General features: G+C 38.5%; 1 protein-coding gene across 3 annotated transcripts in view; it reads right to left on the reverse strand.

Moving 5' to 3' along the window:
- Positions 1-1,370: 1,370 nt before the first annotated feature.
- Positions 1,371-21,021, reverse strand: part of ca10a (carbonic anhydrase Xa) — a 175,674-nt gene continuing 156,023 nt past the window's right edge. For 2 of the 3 annotated variants that reach the window (XM_061232249.1, XM_061232250.1), the window contains exons 6-11: positions 9,740-9,835; positions 6,723-6,795; positions 3,450-3,604; positions 3,163-3,337; positions 2,668-2,740; positions 1,371-2,243 (exon numbers count right to left, since the gene is read on the reverse strand). In XM_061232249.1, the coding sequence (XP_061088233.1) occupies positions 2,706-2,740; positions 3,163-3,337; positions 3,450-3,604; positions 6,723-6,795; positions 9,740-9,835 (534 nt within the window). In that variant the 3' untranslated portion in view covers positions 1,371-2,243; positions 2,668-2,705. The remainder of the gene's footprint in view (positions 2,244-2,667; positions 2,741-3,162; positions 3,338-3,449; positions 3,605-6,722; positions 6,796-9,739; positions 9,836-21,021) is intronic. The other variant, XM_061232251.1, reaches the window with a different exon arrangement.

The raw sequence follows: 21,021 nt of genomic DNA on the forward strand, positions 1-21,021 counted from the left end.
TAAAATGTGGGCACACTTAATCCAATTAACAATTGCATCCCCCTTCTTGCTACCAAGATTTTGAATATTCTGTTGTTGTTATTTTGATCATTCAGATAACGACAATGTGTAGAGGTGGCGACATGACATTTTACATGGATTGTTCTGGACCCATGATTCACTATATGTTTTTGAATGTGAGAATGGTCAAATTAGACTAAGCACTGGTTTTAGTGATATACTGTAGAGCCTTTCTCGTCGAACTGAACTCATTCTCCATGCTCAGCACAGGAGCTAATTTACTACCTGCAACTGAAACGCAACATCAGGACGCTGGTGTCCCACCAGACAGCATGTACCTTTTTATGACATTACGCACATATGCTCTTGCACAACAGCTGTCCTGTTCCACTTGAAAGACCTGCATGCCATACATTTTTATTGCCTTATTAATGTAATGTCATTAATAGCCTCAGAACATCTGAGCACAGGCGCTTGTTTTCCCATGGCAGGGATTGAAGTCTCGGTGAACGAGGCATAGGAGGACCTGTAAGAAATATGCATTATAGCAACTGCACAGTCTAAAATAATTATTTGTCCAGAGTGAATCATTGTGGGCATTTATTTGTCAGGTAGCTTTCCCTCAATCTCTCCTCTCTAACACTCAAGCATCCTCAGAATAATAGCTGCCATAACCTTGAGTGGTAGCTGTGAGAACTTTTTCCCCCTCTTTTTATTTTTATTACTGAACAGTAAAACGTGGAGATAAAACCACTGGAAATCTTGGCAGATTGCTGTAGTGTTTTTTTTTTTTTTTTCTTCAACATCAGGGATCGTACAGAAAGCATCCTAAATTGCTCAGGAAATAATTAAACAGATTCCGTGCAAAAGGAAGAATCAATGGTGCTTTGTTTCCCCTAAAAGTTAGCATGGACACAAGTGGTTCAGTGGTAGAGGGAAATGCGCTGGTTATTTCCTTCAGAGCATGTGCTCCTCATTAACCCCACACTCTGCCAGCACTACCTTCAGCACCACTCCACTCTTCAGCCAACCTCCTGCCCAGATCAAACACTATTAAGCAGCTGTGCTTGGCCACAAACATTTTTCCTTTCTAAAGAAGAGGGGGAAGGCCACTGTAACACCTTCCTCACAACAAGCCTCCCTCGTCAGCGTGTAACACAGGACAAGTCAAAGTCATACCTACAATATTACAATAGCAAGGAATACACAGGACAGTCCAGGCATGGAATGAAAAGTTCTGCATCCCTGCCCATAGACACTGTGTAAATATGTCATACAAACAAAATGTAAACAAACAAACAAGAAAAAACTCAACAAAAAAAAACAAAAAAAAAAACAGACAGACACAGTCAGGCATGCTTACAAAAATGAACTTTCCAAACACATTTATTGGGCTGATAACATTAATCAAACACAGTGTATGACCATTGTAAACAAGAAAACAGAAGAAAAGGCATCAGCTCAGAACTGTTCCAGAATTCAAAGTGCGCCAAGCGTAAAATACTCAACTCTTTTCAGGTTTTTTTTTTTTTTTCCTCTTTTCATTTATTATTTTCATTTTTATTTATTAATTTTTCAGCATTAGTAATAATAATATATACAAGGCCAAAACACCCATATTTTACTCAGACACTATCATTGGATTGTATGGTTTATGGTTGGTCTTGAAACGTTTTGAAAACGTTGATGCATGGCTGTGTCCTGCGGTCCTTTGCAATATGCATGCCTTGTCAACACAATGACAAGATGACAATGACAATGTAGCGATGAACTATTCCACATCTTCCCTCTGATTGGCAGGTTCTCAAGGCAGCCACTTCAGTTGTGCATGTAACACGACGTCCATACTGTATGTACAAAGGCCAGAGTTTGATTTACGTTCACTGATGACCAGGCTACGAAATAAATGCTTCATTTAGGGGGCTTTTGTATGTTTTAATTTTTTTCTCCCAAAAAGTTAGGTATCAAAACATTTTCATAGATAGATTTGTATTAGACTAGTTTGTGTTTGATTCAAATGTTCTTGAAGTATGAAATAAGGGTCTCTTTGCCAGATGCAAAGTCTTTTCTTGTGTGTAGATATATTTATATATATACTTTTTACAATATCATGAAATCTGGCAGGAAAAAAGCAATGCAGTCTTGATCCTGTGAGTTGTACTTTGCTGCTGTTCTTGGTTTTTTTATTATACCATCATGTCTGAGTTCATCCTAGAGCTTCTATTTCAGAAGCCATTCATTCACTGAAAGAGAAGACAGTGACAGATTGTGATCAGAAATAATGCCATGTACAGGAGTCTCAATGGTATAGACTGTACAGTGGTGTTGAAATAGAAACAGGTCAAACCCAACATGCACTGCAATATCTATTGAAAAGCCCAGTTACAGAAATAATCGTATCATATAATTAGCCTATAGACATATTTTTGTTGTGTGGATATATAAGCAGTTACAATGTTAAAATTTATGACGCTTAGTGAATAAATATAACAGATAATGAAATAAAGATGACCCTGTTGCGTTTCTCATTTACAGGTGGGGGTTTTTTGTGAAAATCTCAGCAACTGCTGCACAAAACCTGAGTTTTATCAAAGAGCGTGGAAAAAAACAACATGGTGGCTGTAATCAAGAATCCTGAAAAAGAATACAATGAATAATAAGAGTTACCTCTTGACCTCAATGTTTTTATGCTGCAGGGGTAAAATTCACATTTTGTGCAGCTGTTGCAGAGATATATTAGCTGAAACAGACAAAAGGAAATGGTAAACAGCTTGCATGCAGCTTCTGGGCACAGAAACAAATGAAAATGTTTGGTGGCAGGAAGTTACTAAATGAACTCAAAAGTACCTACATTGTGATTTTGCCTACTCAATGTCAAAGAAATTATGAAATAAATTAAAACATTAATAAGGCTTTGCTTGTCACTGGTCTGTCACATCTGATTATGTTTCTCAGTCCCTAACAGAAGGCGACCACGGTTAGCTAGTCAAAGAGACAGGCATGCAGACACAGCGACCAATAGAGAAAGACACAAATGGGCACAAGCACAAATAAACAGGTGCATTTCACCAACACAACGGAGAGGCGCACAGTGAAAACGACGTGGAAAAGACGGGCAGCAAAGCAGCCATTGACATGTCGGGAAGGACGGCGGACTTGTACCTCGATACTGCAGCTTCTGAGCCCTGTTGTTGGGGCAGTCCTTGCCCTGCATGCTGAAGTTGATGTTGGTGCGAATGCAGCGGTTGTTGAGGGGCTGGACCGGCCGCACGTTGTCGCTCATGCTGAGGAAGATCTGTGAGGGCTGGTTCTGACTCAGCAGCCGCAGAGAGTGCATCTGGAAGGGGCGAGAAGCCGCACTTCATGGTGGCGGTTGTCTCTGAACTCTTGTCGGCTAAAGCTGAACCCTCCGCCGGGTTCCCCGTTTCACGGTCAAGCCAAGGACTCACCTGCATCCGTGTGACGTACACGGGCTTGTTCATCAGGATCCACGTCGCGGTCTCGAAGCACGGCGGAATAGTCATCGATCCATCGTACGTGATAAAACTTGAGGTCTCTGGGTACAGCTCTTCGATGTTTAGTCCTGTCAGTAAATATGCATCATCTGCAAAAAAAGAGATTTGATGAGAACAACGCTCCACAGCTTGCCAATTTGTGCTTGTCACTTTTACAAACCAACTATTGGAAAGATTTATTTCATTGAAATTATTATTAAAGTCACAACCATATCCTCCATTTACACCTTTTCTGTTTTATCTTGAAGCACTATCTGCAGTGCCAGCTTCAGGCTCTCCCTTACAAATTGGAATAATGGAAATTAGATGGGTTGACTGACATATAACGGCTGTGATGTTCAAAGACTGTAGGTTGTTTGCTTGCTTATGAATGCTTGGTGGGGTTTTGTGTGATTTCTGTCATCTAATTGCTCTGTGATAAACACGTGCCTATGGATACTGTACATCTGGTGAATAAGTTTGACAGTAGGGACCTTTGTCTCACTGCTAAAGAGGGGACAGTTTTATGTCACATTCTACTTTGTATTCTATTCCATTTCCTCAGCCATCCCCACCTTCTAGCACTCCAACCTTTTGTACGAATTCAGTTACTGGTATTCTGGTTTTAGGTATCTCTCCTTGGGGTTTATTATGGATGTAGTCTATTGTTGCAAAGAGATAGTTTCCTTCAGAGCATGTCAAGCAGAGGTGGTCGGGAAGCGCAGGACAAAAAAGTTGTCAAAAAGAAGAATGTTTTTTATATTTGGCTTTAGGTTAATGAGAAAATCAAAATAAATAATCGAATAATGAGAATGTGTGGAAAAAACAACAGAAACAATTAGTAAGCCAGGCCAAGCCAGCATTAATTTCAGCATAATGGGGGGGGGGGCTTACTCTCCTGCAGTCTAAACCCACTATAGACCAGTGGTGCCAACTCAAATCAGTGCTAAACCAAGACACTAAACACTCTTCCTGAAAATAGCTAAATCCCCCAGAAAAAGTTACAAAGAAAAAAAATGAACAAGTAAAACTAACTGGAAAAATCTAACTGAATTCTTTAATCAAATCATATAACTGCACCTTCATTAACTGAAACAAAATGAACCAAATACCAACAACCATAAAATTAATTATAATACCTCCTCTCACATACTGAGCCTCACTCCTAGTCTACTGTGCATGAAGACGGCCATCCCCATCCCGTAAACCAGGAGGTGAAACGACACAAGAGAACGCAGACGTGCTTGCACCAGTGAATACAGCATCTTTATGTTAACCAAAAACAGGTGATGGAGCGTTAATGCGAAACACAGCTGTGATCAAACACATTTGTCAATACCACATTGTGGTAGGCACTCACAGTCTAGTCATACAATTTGGTTTCTGGTTTGCAGAATGGACTTGCTCTAGTGTCTTTGTGGTGTTGCGTCGTTCCTCACTGGTCCGGGAATGTTAGGCAGGTCTGGCGCTATTGCTAAGGTAAATCAGGTGATGCACTTATGTTTCTCTTACATTATAAGCTGCTCAAGATAAAAGCATTTTCGAAATGAATGTAATGGTAATGGTAACTCGTGCAGACGGGGGAGTCCACTTTATTCCCTGTCTCCTGTTTTACTCTGCATTGTCCCTTTCCATTTTAGTTCTTCTCTTGCTACACTCACAACAGGCCAGAGCTTTCCCTGTTCACCACTGTAGCACTTACTCCATTCTCTCCCCTCTAGCCATGATGTTCTGCCCACAGATTCATGAGTCAAAAGGTTGGGTTGTAACAAAATACACAAAGGACTGTAGAGAAAAAAAGGCTACTTATGTTAGCTGACACATCTAAAGGATGGCCTCTAAAGAATGAAAAAAATGGTATAATCATAACTATTAACAGCTAGAGCACCTCTTGATATGTGTTTGAAGTGGTTCAGTGTCTATGAACACAGTATTACTCAAAACAAATATTTTACCTGTCATCTACCTCTATTAGTTTGCTTGAATAGGCAATGTTATGCATTCATCCAGAAGTTAATAGCATCAGTTTCAGAGAATTCAATAAAATATTATAATACACCTCTTTATATAAGCAATAAAAAAGTTCAGTACAGTGTAAAAGTACAGTTGCATTTACAACACAGTTGTTTCTTCCCCATTAGTTGTCCTGTTGCTACTAGGGCATAGACATTAGCATAAACATGACTGGCTATCCTGCTGAAAATGCTCCTGTCTGTATGTCAGAAATATACAGGTGATTTCTTCACTGGTGTACTCCTGGAACACCATTTTGATTACTTGGCCGCCTCCTTGGTCACGGTTGCGAACCAGAGAGCTGCAAACGCTTAGTTGCTATGATGATGGGCAGACTTTTCCCTTAGCTTGAACTGACGGAGTAACATGGTTCAATAGAAAAGCATGTTATTCATTGACACACAGGCCAAAAGCTTTACCATTCACCAAAAAAGAAAAAGCCCAACCTTCTCGTTCAGTCATTATCATTACATTACGTCCCACACATCTCTGCTACCTTGCGCATTTATTGCAGCTATCGCAAATCTTCCATACCTCTGGCGGCATGAATAATTCTGTTTGGATGTGGGGCACGGGTTTAAAAATACATGGGCTCTCTGTGCTTTGCGGATCTGGGGGAGTGTGCTGACAGCTGTCAGAGGCTGCGGTTCTCCGTCCTCCCCTGGCAGCGAGGCACGGGCTCCCCGCTGGCCCACTCCTGCTTCGCCGCCGGCCTGAGGGACGCTCCGGCCACCAGCGGTGGTCAGCACTTTTTATTTATATATTTATTTACCTATTTATTTCCCAGTCCTGTTAATTCAATTATCGACCGATCTTTTCTAATCTACCATGCCGTGTACCGGTCTCTGCAGGGAACTGTCATGCACCGTGTTGCACATATCCAGACCTCTGCCTCATTTTTGAAACATTTTAGAGAGTAAATCAGGAAATTAAAAGAGTTGATCACTCATTACAAATGCTTCATTTGTATTTTTAGACTTTTCTTTAGACTACTATGTTATAAGAGACAGGAAACGGACATTATGAAAATGGATGGTACTCTTCAGAAATACAGCTATATTCAGTATATGCCCTGAATGAGGATACTTCCCTCCATTTCAGTTCAGTTGTTAATGCATTATGTACAAAGATTGTAAGACAGAGTAGTGATTATAAAAGCTACAAAAGGAAAAATCTTTTTTTGAAAATAAAAAAATCACTATTTTCAACACTTACTTTTATACGTTATTCTTGTGATGGTGTCTCTGTTCAGCATTCGATTAAGAAATGGATTTGAAGACTCCGCTATCTGGAAAGTGAGAGGGAAATAATAAAAATTGTAATCATAAAAAAACTAAAAAACAAGAAGTTTGCTGGCTACAGGAATGGAATAATCTGGCTGCTGGACAATGTGCCATTTATGTCCAGTGACAAATCAAAATCTACACCCAATAGATCACAAGTTGGTAGTTAGTAGTTGATTTGCTAATAGATAGTTAGCAAATGAATTACTAACCATTACACAGCTCTGAACAGATGTATCTGTTACAGAAAGGAACAGTGTCATAGTAGTTCATAAAGGAAAACAAATTGACAATCACTTCTATTAAGGTAAAGGAAATGAGGCAGCTGATACCTTTAAGCTGTAATTTTCATGTTTTTTTTTCTTCTTTGTTGCAGATGCGAGAGAGAGTCTCTGAGCTATTAGTGTAGCGTACTGCCACATCTTCCTTAATGTGTTATACAAGACACTTCACTTGTGAGGCTTCTCCCTCAGTTGCCCATTAAAACAACTGAACGTAAAGGCTTCTTGTGAGAGTGTAGTTAAATAATTAAAGTGGAATCTATAGGTCTATTATTCTTCGAAACACATTCCTATTTGTCTGTGCCATTGGCAGTTTGTAATTTTCAGGCTTTTTACGCCTTTAGAAATTTTCAGAGACTCTCCTTTCTGGGACCTTTGAGTACAGTCACCTCCATTCTTTCCAGGAATGATTAAAATGGAAGAGACAGAAATGCACACAAAGAGCATGGATGGAACCCTGAAAAAATGCACGACTGATAGCAAAGTACACTGCAGGCAATCACATTCGTGCATGATCACCTCTTTACAGTTAAATTCAAAAGGAGACTGTTTTTTGTTTTCACCAGTACACTCCAACCTTGTTCATTTCCACAGTCATTGTACTAAGGCAAGGCCCCCTGCCCTGTGCTATCAAAGCCTCCATGTCAGCTCTTTGCCACTTAAACCAGGAACATGCAAAGGAAAGACTTTCCCGGGTGAAATGCTATGACAAGGACCACAGAGTACAGATGTAAGATGAGGGTTCTTACTGAACAGAGCAGGAGCTCACAGCATGCCTCAATTTACCCCACTGTTTAATATTCCTCAGTCTTGCTAATCATATCAACAGGCTAAACCAATAACAGACACAACCCCTCTCTGACAAAATAAAGGATCTAAATGAATCCAAAGATAATAACTTGTGCTCCCTGCAATCTTTGATGGCACACTAGACGAAGATGTGCATATGTGATATAATTAAGAGTGCTGCTATGGAGTCAGCACTGAGACGCCACTGAAGTCAAGCCTTTCGCACAGTAGAGACCTGTAGTAATCTAGCAGTTGGGACAAAGAAAACCCCAGGAACCTGAACATTAAGAACAAGGAGAGGGGAGGAACACAAGGGATCTAGGTTATTCTCTGAAAGGGGGAGGGCGGGTAATTGATATTGACATTGAAGGGCTAATTAGTTCAGCTCATGAACTTCTTCACAGATAGTCTAAGGGGAAATTGTGGCCTTACCAGAGCTTGATAAAAGCCATGTAACAAGAAAGGTAAAAAAAGCTGTCTGACCTTATGCTTCTCGAGTGACAACCTGCCAAGGAAAGACTTGTACTGCTCCAGTGTGACAGTTACACTGCTAATTAAACCTGCAAGCAGAGTTGAAGGCGGCCAAGCAGTCCAGCAGGGCAGGGTCACCGTGGCAACTTGATCGGATCATGTTAAAAGTGTGGCTGTAAGCACTGATAGCATAGTTTTATGTCAATTGACCAAATATTAGGTGTGAATGAGATATGAGCAAAAATCCATCTGATAACTTTCTTGAAGCTTGGTCTGAAGATCGACTCTGCCAAATCTCATCTTTGGGATCTCCCAAAAAACCACAAGAATCACTTTTGTTAAGGGTAACACATCAACACTTACTAGGCAAAAAGTTGTTTTTGCTTATTTCAGCACCCCGAGTGGTCAAATGGTATCAACACTTTGTTCCGATATGCCCTGATTTCCTGTTTGGTGGCTCTGCCACCAATTTCGATTGGCTGTACTGAACAAACGATTTAGAAAAAAAAAAAAATCCATCTGATAACTTTTGTAAGGCTTGGCCCGAAGGTAATCTGTGCCAAATTTGGTGACGATTGGGCAAACTTTGTGACCTGTGAATTTATTTTTAACTTTTTCAGAAAATCCAATATGGCAGAAAATCCAAAACAGCTTTTACCAAATCAACGTCAATAGGTGCATTGAACTCGGCTTGATCCAAGGAATCCAATGGTACCATATTTTGGTAAACTGGGCATATGGCTCAAAACTTAAATGCATAAACAAACCTCCAACTTTGAGCCATTGGTGCCGCTAAAGCGCTTGAGGTGGAGAGATGAACCTTGGTGAAAATAATCATGGGACTGTCCCCAATCAGTGTGCCAAATTTCTAAACTTTTACCATACATTTCTAAGGGCTACCATAGACAAACTAGCCAGAAGAAAAAGATGACGATGATGAATAATAAGGTAAGGCAGAAACACACTGTGTGCCAATGCAGCCTTGCTGCTTGGCCCCCAATTATTTTCCAAACTGCATTGCACAAAGAAATATTGACAAATCTAAAGTCTATAGGGATGTGTAGGATAATCTACCTTAATCCTGGGTTAATGTCCCTGGCTGCTCTCAAGGGAACATGGTTCAAATGCTAATTCACAACATGTTGCACTGTACCTCAGTCCAACATTGTGTCGCCAAATTTCTCTTCCAACTATGGGTGTGCTGAAAAGAACTTTAGTCTTCAACTAAACACCCGGATACAAAAAAAGATAAAAATAGAAACCTTCCTGAGTATGGATCTTGTCTACGTTCACATCCACAAACAACAAAATAGTCTAATGACCCACAGCACTTGCAGCTCTATACATTAAATATCCATGGGTGACTTCAGTGAGCCGGTCTTGAAGCTGTTGAAAGGGCTATACTCACCTTCATGAATATAGACACTATCACCAATCCATTTGGGCTTTTTGCTGCTTCTGTGTAGTTTGTATAGAGCTCATTGTTGTAATGTATAAGTTGAACCTGCAGACAAATAAAAAAGAAAACAAAAGCACAATTTAATATTCATTATGCTTTTTGACCCAGTTATCTAGAATTTTATATAATATCCATTGACATATGTTTACTACTGAATCACTTAAATGAATGAATTAGTGAATATACCTTACTCAAGACTACAACTGTAGTACCCCAGCAGGGAATCAATACAATACTATACCAATGCCATTGTTGACTTGTATGGTGGATAGTTGACTAAGGATAATAATATGGTGCCAAATTTAATGGTCTGGTGTAAGGGAAGCCCAAGATAAACATTATCACCTCCTCCTTCGCATTATTACCTTATGGAAATGCTTGTTCACGTTGCAGGAGGCCAACCATATCAATGTTAAGCAAGGCATGTCATATGGAGACTTTTGTAAAAACAGAACAAGCGCATACACAAGTATGTGTCTATCATTTTCTGTACACTTCTGATACATCCATGATCCATTATCACTTTCATTCAGATATGTTTGGCAGCTTTCCTGATTGTAATCCAGCTACCATACAGAAGAAGAAATAGATCTGATTCTATATTCAATATTCAATGCACTAAATCATATTCAATGCACTATGCAATTATGAAAGCAGGTTGTGTGCAGGTAAAATGAGGGTGACACCTGCCATTTCAGAGGTGAAAACTATCGACTCAACACTGAGGTTAAAGAGAGGAAAACATTGTTTTTTAATTCACATAATTACTACTTTACTCCAGAATGGAGCAGTGCTGCCTGGGGAGGAAAGGCACTAAACCTTTGTACCATGAGTGACATATGTTGAGAGTAACGGATGTTTATTAAAATGGTGCAAAAATTGCAACATAGAAATTAGGATTTGTATAAAATGAATGTCATTTATGTCAGTGAAAAGAAAGGTAGAGTTAGAATACATGGTATAGAAAATGGTATAGAAAAATGTGACTGGAAACTAGGGCCTACAGCTCTAGTTTCCAGTCACACAGCTCCAGACAGACTAAATTCCATGTCAAAATGTTTTTTTTTTCTTTTCATTTTTGAAACAGAAAATCTGAATGAATGAAATCCCATGTCATTTTAAAGACAGACAAGCCCAATCCATTTAGACAATTTTGTTTGGAAACTTGAAATCATAAAAAAACCTTCTAAACTGTAGAGATGGGGCAATCTACTATTGTTATCTGTTCTCTTTGCATACAGCACACTCAGTGCTGATTCCTCCACATGTGCCCCACGGGGCCTCTAAGCAAATTACAGGAAAGTGCTCTTTGTCTGCAAAGTAGACTCTGCTTGCCATATAGACTGACTTTTACATGCCTATTTTAATTTTTATGTGAGAATTTCACCCATTTTGTGACTGGTCCACTGTCAAACGCTGATATGCTCATTTGCATTATAGGTGATGCTTTTCACCGGAAGGTAATTAGGTGTACAAAATAAATTACATAAACACTAAATTCAACTCACAAAATCTGATTACTGACTGGATAAACGTAAAGTAGGTATGCAGTTTTATGCACATCTCAAATGTTTGATTTTTGTATTTAAAAAAATATATATCATGAAAAAACCTCTTCATAGACATTTCCAAAAGTTGAATTTTCTATAATGACTTATTTCAATAGTGTCATGTAGCCAAATAACGGCTAGGAAACTGGGCTTGTTGGTTTATTTCCCAGGTGTCGCACTGCCATTGTACATTTGAGCAAATTACAGTACTTAACCTAAGCTGCTTGAGTACATATCTCGCTGTTAATTATTCACAGTAGACTAACAGAGTACATGTGAGTCCAATGGTCCCAATTGGACTCACATGTAGTTTGTTGGAGTTTAATTAAAACCAAACATTTTGCAGTCCATAAGTAGCTCTGGAGAAGAGCACCTGCTATTGCTTATATAGCACCTACTAATGCTTATATAAATTCCATAAAGATTTTTGACCAACATTAACTGGTCATCTCATTCCATAATGTCAATTTTCATTATTCAGAAGTAGTATTAATTATACTACCAGTGTTTAGAGGGGTGGCTATAGGGGTACAGAATGGGAGACTATTGGCCTCGATAAAGTTACAGGACATACAAAGGGGTTTCTTTGGCTTGTCTTCATAGAGGAACCCGATTTAGTTCTTTATGGAACCCACTATCATAGGTGTGACGTGTGAAAGCTCCCAGTCTGGCACCATTTTGCCAGACAAAGTACCCTTGAACTAGATAGAGTTCTTCTATGTAATCACAGGGTTCCTTTTGGAACCATTTTTTCTGAGAGTGAAGTTAAAAGCAAAATGTACAGAGCAGAACTACACATCTCACCAAGCCCAGGAAAACTAAATTATGAGCATGCTCTTCAATACTCAGTAATGCTCAGCAATTTGGACAGCAGATGACTATATTTCTATGTACATGGATAGCCTGAAACAGAGCTGACTGAAGCTGAGACACTTTCTGCTTTACAAAAAGAAAGGGATTCTTACTGGGAGTCACAGAAGCCGTCAGTTGTCTTGCTTTTCTCCATAAACAGGAGTGTTTCTGGCTGATAAAGCTTTATTCTATTTGGCATGCTTTTCCTTGTTTTATTTTTATATGCTGTCCTTCTTGAGAAGAAAAAGTAAGAGTGTGATCACAGAGAGAACGATCCTTGCCGACAAAAATAATAAAAGTGAGTTGGTTAGTGGTGTTCTAAATAAGTAGCCGCACTCATTCTATGCTCTCTTTACAGTATTGCATTTTTGATTTAAGATTATTCATATTCAAGATTCTTTTGGATTTAAAGTCCATAATACATTAATACATTTTTTTCAGTTGTATTCTTCCCTACACTCGTTTGCAAGCAAGCATTTGCTGGGAGTGCACTATAAAATTGAAACATTGTGGTTTATGTACCATGGCATAAAGTCTACCAGCAGCAAGAACTCCGCAGGAGAAAATCAATCAACTTGTGCTTTGTTTATGGAAGCAAAAAAATGATCTGGCATCATTCCTGAATATACATACTCGACTGAGTTCAGATCTGTTAACTGAGAAAGACAAAAAGGTGACTTGTGTCATGCTCTTTAACCACTGAATGACAGCTCATGTGATACACCACTACACAGGAAACAAATGCTGGAATGCCTAATACGATCACCTAGTCCCATTAAGTAATACAATTCCCCCTTAATATAAAGGTTGAATGCACTCAATGAATGCAAATAAAATGTGTTACAAAGGACCAGGATCTTCCACTCCTGGAATATTATTCATAATATAAGTCTATTTGTGGTTCACTACCAGCACAATTAATGATGGAATTTTACTGATTCTTATAATATGATGACAAATGATAAATATGTTTTCATTGAAACAAAGCTCATTCCACCTTTACATGAACTTGAGTCATATACTTCTCACTCTAAAATATGGATCTTTCTAAATCAATCATTTTGGCTTTTCATCTCAGAAAACAAGGCCAGCTGTCACAATGGTAAACGTGTCAAAGAGTATTATTTCAGTAAAAAATGCACAACATGGAACAGTTGTCGCAATGTGATCAAGTATCAACATGACATGACCACATTGCTACAACTGTATCCAATCAATACTACAATGCAAGTTACCTTAGAACTTAGCCACTTAAGCACAGCAAGCTAACCATCAAAAGGCTGACAATGGATGGCTGACAAAAACATGATCTGTCTCCTTAATTGCATAAACTTGCTATATAACATATTCTAGTTACATCCGTAAGGCTGCCTACTCAATTTATTTGCCACATCCAAATCCTTATTTCCATAAACTACTTTATATATTCAAGCTTTTCATGCCACAAATGCAATTGAAAAGATTTCCAAGACATTTTAATCCTCTACCCCAATATATCTATATCTGTGTTTTCTTACACATAGGTTTACTGCAAATTGACAGTCATGGTGGTTCTAGATTTACAGAAAATGTGGCAGAACTAAGTAATTAAAAATGTTACACAGGTAAAACCCCCATCACTCTAAAAAAGTGCATCAGCTTGCAAATATGCGTTCAATATTTAAGTGACTTTCATTACAGATTCGGCCTAGTGCACAGGGAAGCATGTACAATGTTAATTGTTTGGAAAATGGAAGCACTCTCAATGTGGAGAAAGGCAAGGGTTGGTGCCAGACTTAATGCAGACAGAATGCATTTGGTGTACAAGGTTGCTGGTTGTGAATGGCCTTTCATCAGCAATGGCCCAGGGCTCTCCTGCTGTTCTTCCTTTCCACCCATCCACTCATCTATCCATCACAACCCAAAAACGCAGCCCATTTTTTCTCCCTGCCATTTACTTGCACATTGATCTCCATGTTCCTCCTCCATCACAGAGATTACTGTCAGGACAGAAATGACCGCTGAGTAAATACAGGCAAACTGCATAGCAGTCACTCCAGTCTCAAAGTGACAAAATAAATAAGCGAACTATTATCACAGGCATCCTCCATCAACCGTCCCCTTGTTAAATTACACATGAGACTGCTGAAAGCTGAATTGTATGGGAAACCTATGTACATCTGTCCTAATAAAATTATTTGTTTATTAATTACTTCTATTGAGTACTAGCATTTTTTCTCGAGAATACAGTGCAATTTCTGTTCTTTTGCCTCTGTACACCAGCGTATTGGATTTGAAATGAAACAATGAATATGAGGTTGAAGTGCAGACTGTCACATTTAATTTACGGGTATTAATATCCATATCAGGTAGTCTGTCATAAGTTTTAATACATAAAATGGGGGGACCAAAAATAATTGGATAGTTGGTTTCACAGCTGTTTCTGATTAGTCAGGTATATTCAATCACTTCCTTTGGGCAAGTATAAGAAACTTTTCAGTATCTAGTCTTGAGTCTAGGTTTTTGATTACCTTTGGAGTCTGGCATTCAATAACATGAGGATCTGAGTTGATGCCAATGAAAGTCAAGGAACTTTAACATTTATGATCTGTTGGACAGGTGTTTGGGGTTTTTTCTTCATTATGCCAATAATTATTCAGTCATAAAATGAAAGCCTGTTGTTTGGCCTATGTCAACACAACAATAAATTGGGATGTTGGCATACTGTTCAAGAAAGCCAACAATTCTGGACCAGATGAATCAAGTGGTTAAATCAATTTGAATAACATTTGACTTCAGAAGGAAATCAGTTTGGTGAGGAAAAAATGTGCTTCCATAGCTATCCATACCTACACTCATACTGGAATTAAGAGGGTGAATGAAGGCATTTAACAGGGATTTGTCATTAAAGGGAGGGTAAATAGAGTCTAATGGCAGTTTGACTTCTTCCAGTACCACAGCAGCTTATGTATAAAGCATCCACCAGGCTGAAGAGCAGAAATAAATTGCTACAGCAGGCCACAGGCCTGCAAGGACAGTAAGCCTCTTGCTTACATTTCACACTCCAGGGAAAGTAAATGAAAGCGCAACTCTACTCAGTAGAAGTTTCATATTGGCCTATGACGCTGTTTCACAGCATAGAAATGAGGTTTAACTCTGATGCCATGAAGAAATCAGTTTCAGTAACAAATCACGAATGGCTCTGTTTACTGATGGCCTTTTGAGAAGAAATATGCTATTCTGAATTATCAGAGATCTTACCTTTTAATTTCTCAAGGCACATCTGATTTGACTTGAACAATCTCTTCGTGTTGAAAAAAATATAGGACAAAAATAACAGAACTAAATATAGCCACTTGCATAAGAGGATTGGACACATCCAGATTGACCTTCTCAAAAGAAAGCAATCAATACAATGACAATTCAGTGGAGGTGCTGGTAACTGCCAAAATCTTATTCAGTGTACTGCCACACCATTTGTTCTCTAATTTCATACTTTGTGTGGGCTTTCACCATGGCTCATCAGCCAAAGAGAAGTCAGTTTAGTGAAAGACCTTCAAGCCAAGAAATATGAATCCAAATGAAGTCAAATCCCAAATCAAAGTTTGTAATGCACAACAACTATAAATATAGTTGATGCTTAATGCTCATGCTAATATAGAAAATAAAAACAAAGGCACAGCTCTATCATAGAAAAGTAACGCACTTTGAGCCCATTGATGCTAATCCTAAACAGAAAGAACTGGAAACCCACTTATAATCACTTTAAAAAGCTGCTAGCCAATAACAATAAATGGAAAAACAATAACGCCAACTGTATACATGTGAAAGTTTGTAATGCAGAATATGAAATGGGCCTGGCTAAGGAATATGGCCTTCCTCTCCATTCCACTGTACTCCCACATCAAGAGAATAAATAAATAAATACTGCTGCTACTAATTATGAAATATTCAGAAGGGAAGCCACAGAGCAACAGATCATCTGTAAACTTAATCAGAGCTTTTCCATTGAGGAGAGAGAAAGTGATTACTGAGCGAATGCTGATTTGATTAAATTTTTGGTGAAGGTGAAATGCACCCAGTCATGCTCCCAAACTCCCAGAGCAGTGCATTCTGCAAGGTCTTCTGGGTCTGTGTGTGTGTTACAACAAAGTAGTAAAGTCTGCCAAAATATGTGGCCCAGAATTAACCTACAATATCTAATATATGGCTGCAGACAAAATAATGAAGAGTGATTATGTATTTTCTCCCTTAATGAAGTTTGCAGACTAAACTGTACCAGAGGAAAGCAGCCCTTGAACTTGATCACACAAAAGCATTCATATGTGGTTACAATGCGCATACACACACATTAAAGTGTATATGCTACATTTTGTATTTAGCATCAATAGCTAATATATTGAATGCCAGCATCCCTGTGTCATAGCTTCACTGTTGCAGGAAAAACAGATGTTAGATGGTGGGTACTGTTCAGTGAAGCTGCCAGCTGATAACCTGTGAGGCCCTGTTTCTCACACATGTACTGACAGTATGTACTTTCATCTTCTGCAACTGGGCCTTCTACTTCTCTTTCTGTCCTGGTCTCATCTAATTTGCTTTCAAGACAGTAGTGTCAACCTTCGTGTGAAATCATAAGTTTCATGGCATTTTCATGCATGGTAAAATGAAATGCTACAGTAACACTAAAGTGTTAATTTCTTTCAAAAACATTACAAAATCTCTGTGATTTCAAATGGTAGTGTAGGTTTGGGTAAAATACACACAACACTGTCACAAAATGCCACCCAAATGAATCTATCAAAAGACTGCTGAATGCATTTAATTAGTACCAAATTCTATATTTAAAGAAACTACTGTAGGTAGCTCTTATAAATTATATGAAAATTATTATAATATGTTTTTCCTGAGGTATACTTGTCTACAACTGCTTGTCTGTGAAACTCCCCTCGTGACTTGGGGATTGTATTAGGTTCCTTTCCAGTGTCACACATAGAAACTCTCTTAAAACCAAAATGCATTATATTTTTTCCCAGCCATTAAATATGAAAAACTCCACTCCATCATTTCCATAATTACAATATTATTGACATCATGCATGGGCAATTACATTAAATAAGGTTCATCAAACAATTTAAAAATGGGTATTTGTGGTTCATCATGCAATTAACACTTTCATTGCATTTAACATTCTTAAATATAATTATGCTGATGTTTTAAAGTAAACATAAAAAATGTAAACAAAATTGTGTACTTCTCATTCACTAAAAGCTTATAACTAGTTGGCACACCAGGTTGGATACTTTATTTGCCTATACCATATCGCCCACCAAGTGCATTAGTTTCATGTACCAAATATTAAATTATCAAGGATGATCAGGGCATTATTGGCCCTCACACACACATTACACAGGTTACTTTCTATCCCTGATGAGAAATCAAGCTCTCCCAAAGTGTTTGAAAACAACTTCTACATGCTCACTGAGAAATACTCACACAAAATAAAATAGAATTTCCTCTCTACATTCACAATGTAAAACTATTATAATAGAAAAAAACTTTGATTTTGCATTTCTTTGATACACTTACCAAAACCAAAATAAACTACCTTCTTCAGAAAAATGATGTGAAAGAAAACCAGAACTCTAAATGGTACTGAGTTAAGGATGAGACCTTTCTGCAAATAAAAAAGAAAGATTGCTTTTTATTTTAAAGTAAGTAAGTTTGAAATATGCAAAAGAAAACATTGAGAAGACTGAAACCTTTTGGAACAATGTGCTTTGGACTGACTGGGGGCACAGGATATACTGTGCAAATGGAAGGAAGAATGGATTCCACCAAATATCAAGAAATTCTAGAGGCTAATGTTCAAAGGTCAAATCATTGAAGAGAGATATTCCAGCAAGACAATGATCCAAAGCATACCATAAAATCAAACATGAAGTACCTCCAGGAAAGAAGGATGAAGGTTTTAGAATCGCCACCACAGTCGCCAGACTTCGCTATTATTCAAAATCTGTGGAGAGATCTCAAACATGTGGTCCATGCAGGGAGGCCGAAGAATATATCTGAGCTAGAGGTGTTCTGCCAGGAAGAATATGGAAAAATTCCAAAAGGGAGAATTGAAAGACTCTTAGCTGGCTACAGGGAGCGTTAAAACCTGTTATCGTTTCCCAAGTACAAACTGATAGGGTTCCCAAACTTTTGCACAGGGCCTTTTTACCTTTTTATGATTTTGAAATTTGAAGACATGTGTCATGTTTAACATTGTACCATTTATAGGTCAGGTTTGTTTGTAGATATTAATTGTAAAAGGCTTTTTGACCACGGATGTCCAAATCTTTCTGCACTACTGTATGTCTCCTGTGGGCTTCTGACGATCTCTTTATTGCGTGGTAGCTAGCTCAAAGTTGGAGCAGGTAACATGAAGACAGCAAGTCGATAGTGGAGAAGATGTGGACAGCACTAACAGGGAAATTGAAATGCAGTGGCCTGAAACTGCCTTGCCATGGCGGACTTAGAGCGTGGGCTCATAAAGTAAATACAGACAAACCCAGGCTGCACAGAGCAATCGGATCTGATTACAGCTCAACAGATAAGCAAATGAAGCACTTGTATATGACACAATGCTGTGAATGAGACGTGAGGGGATAGTGAGGCAGAAGGACATCTAACATCTGACACATTTAAAAATGCCAATTACAGGTGCTCTAATAGGTGACGGTAATGGACTTCCCTTTTTCATATTGACAGAAAAGACATTTTAAATTTTTAATAATAATTACATTCAGTATAACATAGAGGGGATCCGCGTTTTCGGAGGTGATACGTCTTCTAATCTGAAGACATTTACATTCCCAGAGAGTTGGATTTTGTTTCCCTCCTCCTAATTAGGTATTTTTTATTTTTATAATAAGCAAAATGTCTCGATGGTAGATGGTTACTGAATCTCACTGGTGAATGCATGACTTTCTCAGCAGGTGCAAAAATATTTCCCCCTCAGAAATGCATGCAGATGCAGATGCACACATACACACACACACACACACACACACACACACACTGTTAAAACTCTGAAAGGTTAAAAATGCATATCTACTACAGATGATGGCTGCCATGGTCAATATTTGTCAATATAAAATTGTTGTTAGAGGTTACTTATTGAAAATTATTTGGCTGGTGTTAACTCTTGGTTTGAATAAATTCTGAACAATTGTGTACATTAGCATTTCCATTCAATCCTAGTACAGTGCCGGTGTTCACATCTGTACTCACCTTACAGCAGAGATCAACAACTCCCAGTCCCTGAGGACTGAGAACTGCTGTTTCCCACCCACCTTTACCTGGGAGTCAGGTGTGAAGAGCATCTCGTTAATCAGTAGCACTAATTAGCTCAGAGAAAAGAAAACCAGGGCTGGATTTGGATTTGAGGGCCAGTTAATGATCTCTGCCTTACAGCCTCTGATCGACCCTACACACCAGTTTCATCATCCTGAGACACAGTCTTTTATATTTTGTGACATAATGCAAGTTTCTTGGATGGCAAAGACGTGTTGCAGTGAAAACATTATTTAAAAATATATATAATTTAATTTTAATTGAATCTCCAATATGTTAAAAGAAATACTGTAGAGCTTAGTGAGGCCAATATATAATGTGCTTGTTTGAGGACGCAGGGTTTCAGGAGGTTAACATATACGATTATTAGAGATCTTTCTCTAAATCAAGCTTTCCCTAACTACACTCCAATACTGTATGTATATTCTCTTCTGACACTACACACAATGGTATGACATTGTTGTCCACTCACACATACCGCATACAAGTTGCTCTACATCATATTAAACATGTTGCCGATTTTCTTTAAAAAAATGTGTATGTGTATTTAGCTACTTTAGATGTCTCAGAAATGGCAGGCAAGCTACCAGTACAAGAGCTAAAAAAGCAACCCCAAGCAGAAATGTCTGCTATTAAGTTGACAACATTCTGAGTCCACTAATTTATCTTCACATTAATGCAGTTAGCGGAAACATCTTAGTAGCTTGTCAGAAACTTAAAATATTAATTTACTAGAAAATGAGCTCTTGCTAAGTGACTAGCCTACACATTGTAACACCGTCTATGATTTCTCCAGCAGTGAATTCACTTTCAGCTTGTGCAGTCTACGGCCATGGTTGATGCATTTGTGGTAACCCAGCCTATAACCCTGGTGAATTTATTTACATTTCCATAGTACTTTTGTGAATGTGCAGTCTCACTTTATATTACACAGAAAAAAGATTTAAAAAATAATCTTACAGTAAATCTGCACAGGCCATCACATATGGAACATCATCATTATTGGCCTGGATTTTATAACAGGTAATACTGCACCCTGTATAATTATATCAATTCACGGACGGCCACTGAGACAGGTCCTTAATTCATGGACAAAGTTTATGAAGCTGCTGAGCCTACCTGACATGTTGCTGACACCATCATTTTCTGTTGTACTGATGCACATTTGTGTACACTGAGTTCTTTCATGGCCATCTGGCCAGCAAACGGTGACTGTGCTCTGTAGTTATCTCCTCCTTACTGCTGGGCTGCAGGTGCACAAGTTAGTATGACCTCATATTCTTAAGATTGCAATTGACTGCACTGGCTGCACTACACTGGCTGCACTGCAATTGGCTGCACTGAAAATAGCATGATGGTGGAGAAAATGAGGACCACTCTTTTTGTGCAAATGCAAATGCAAATTTCTGCAAATGCACCATTCTTTTTGACTTGACTTTTTTGGTTCTTTTCTTTGTTGTTCTTTAGTCACTGGGCTCAACATTTAACAGGTTAAATCCCCTCATTGCCTGCACT

The sequence above is a fragment of the Conger conger genome, chromosome 2 (assembly GCF_963514075.1).
Source record: "Conger conger chromosome 2, fConCon1.1, whole genome shotgun sequence".
Classification (NCBI taxonomy): domain Eukaryota; kingdom Metazoa; phylum Chordata; class Actinopteri; order Anguilliformes; family Congridae; genus Conger; species Conger conger.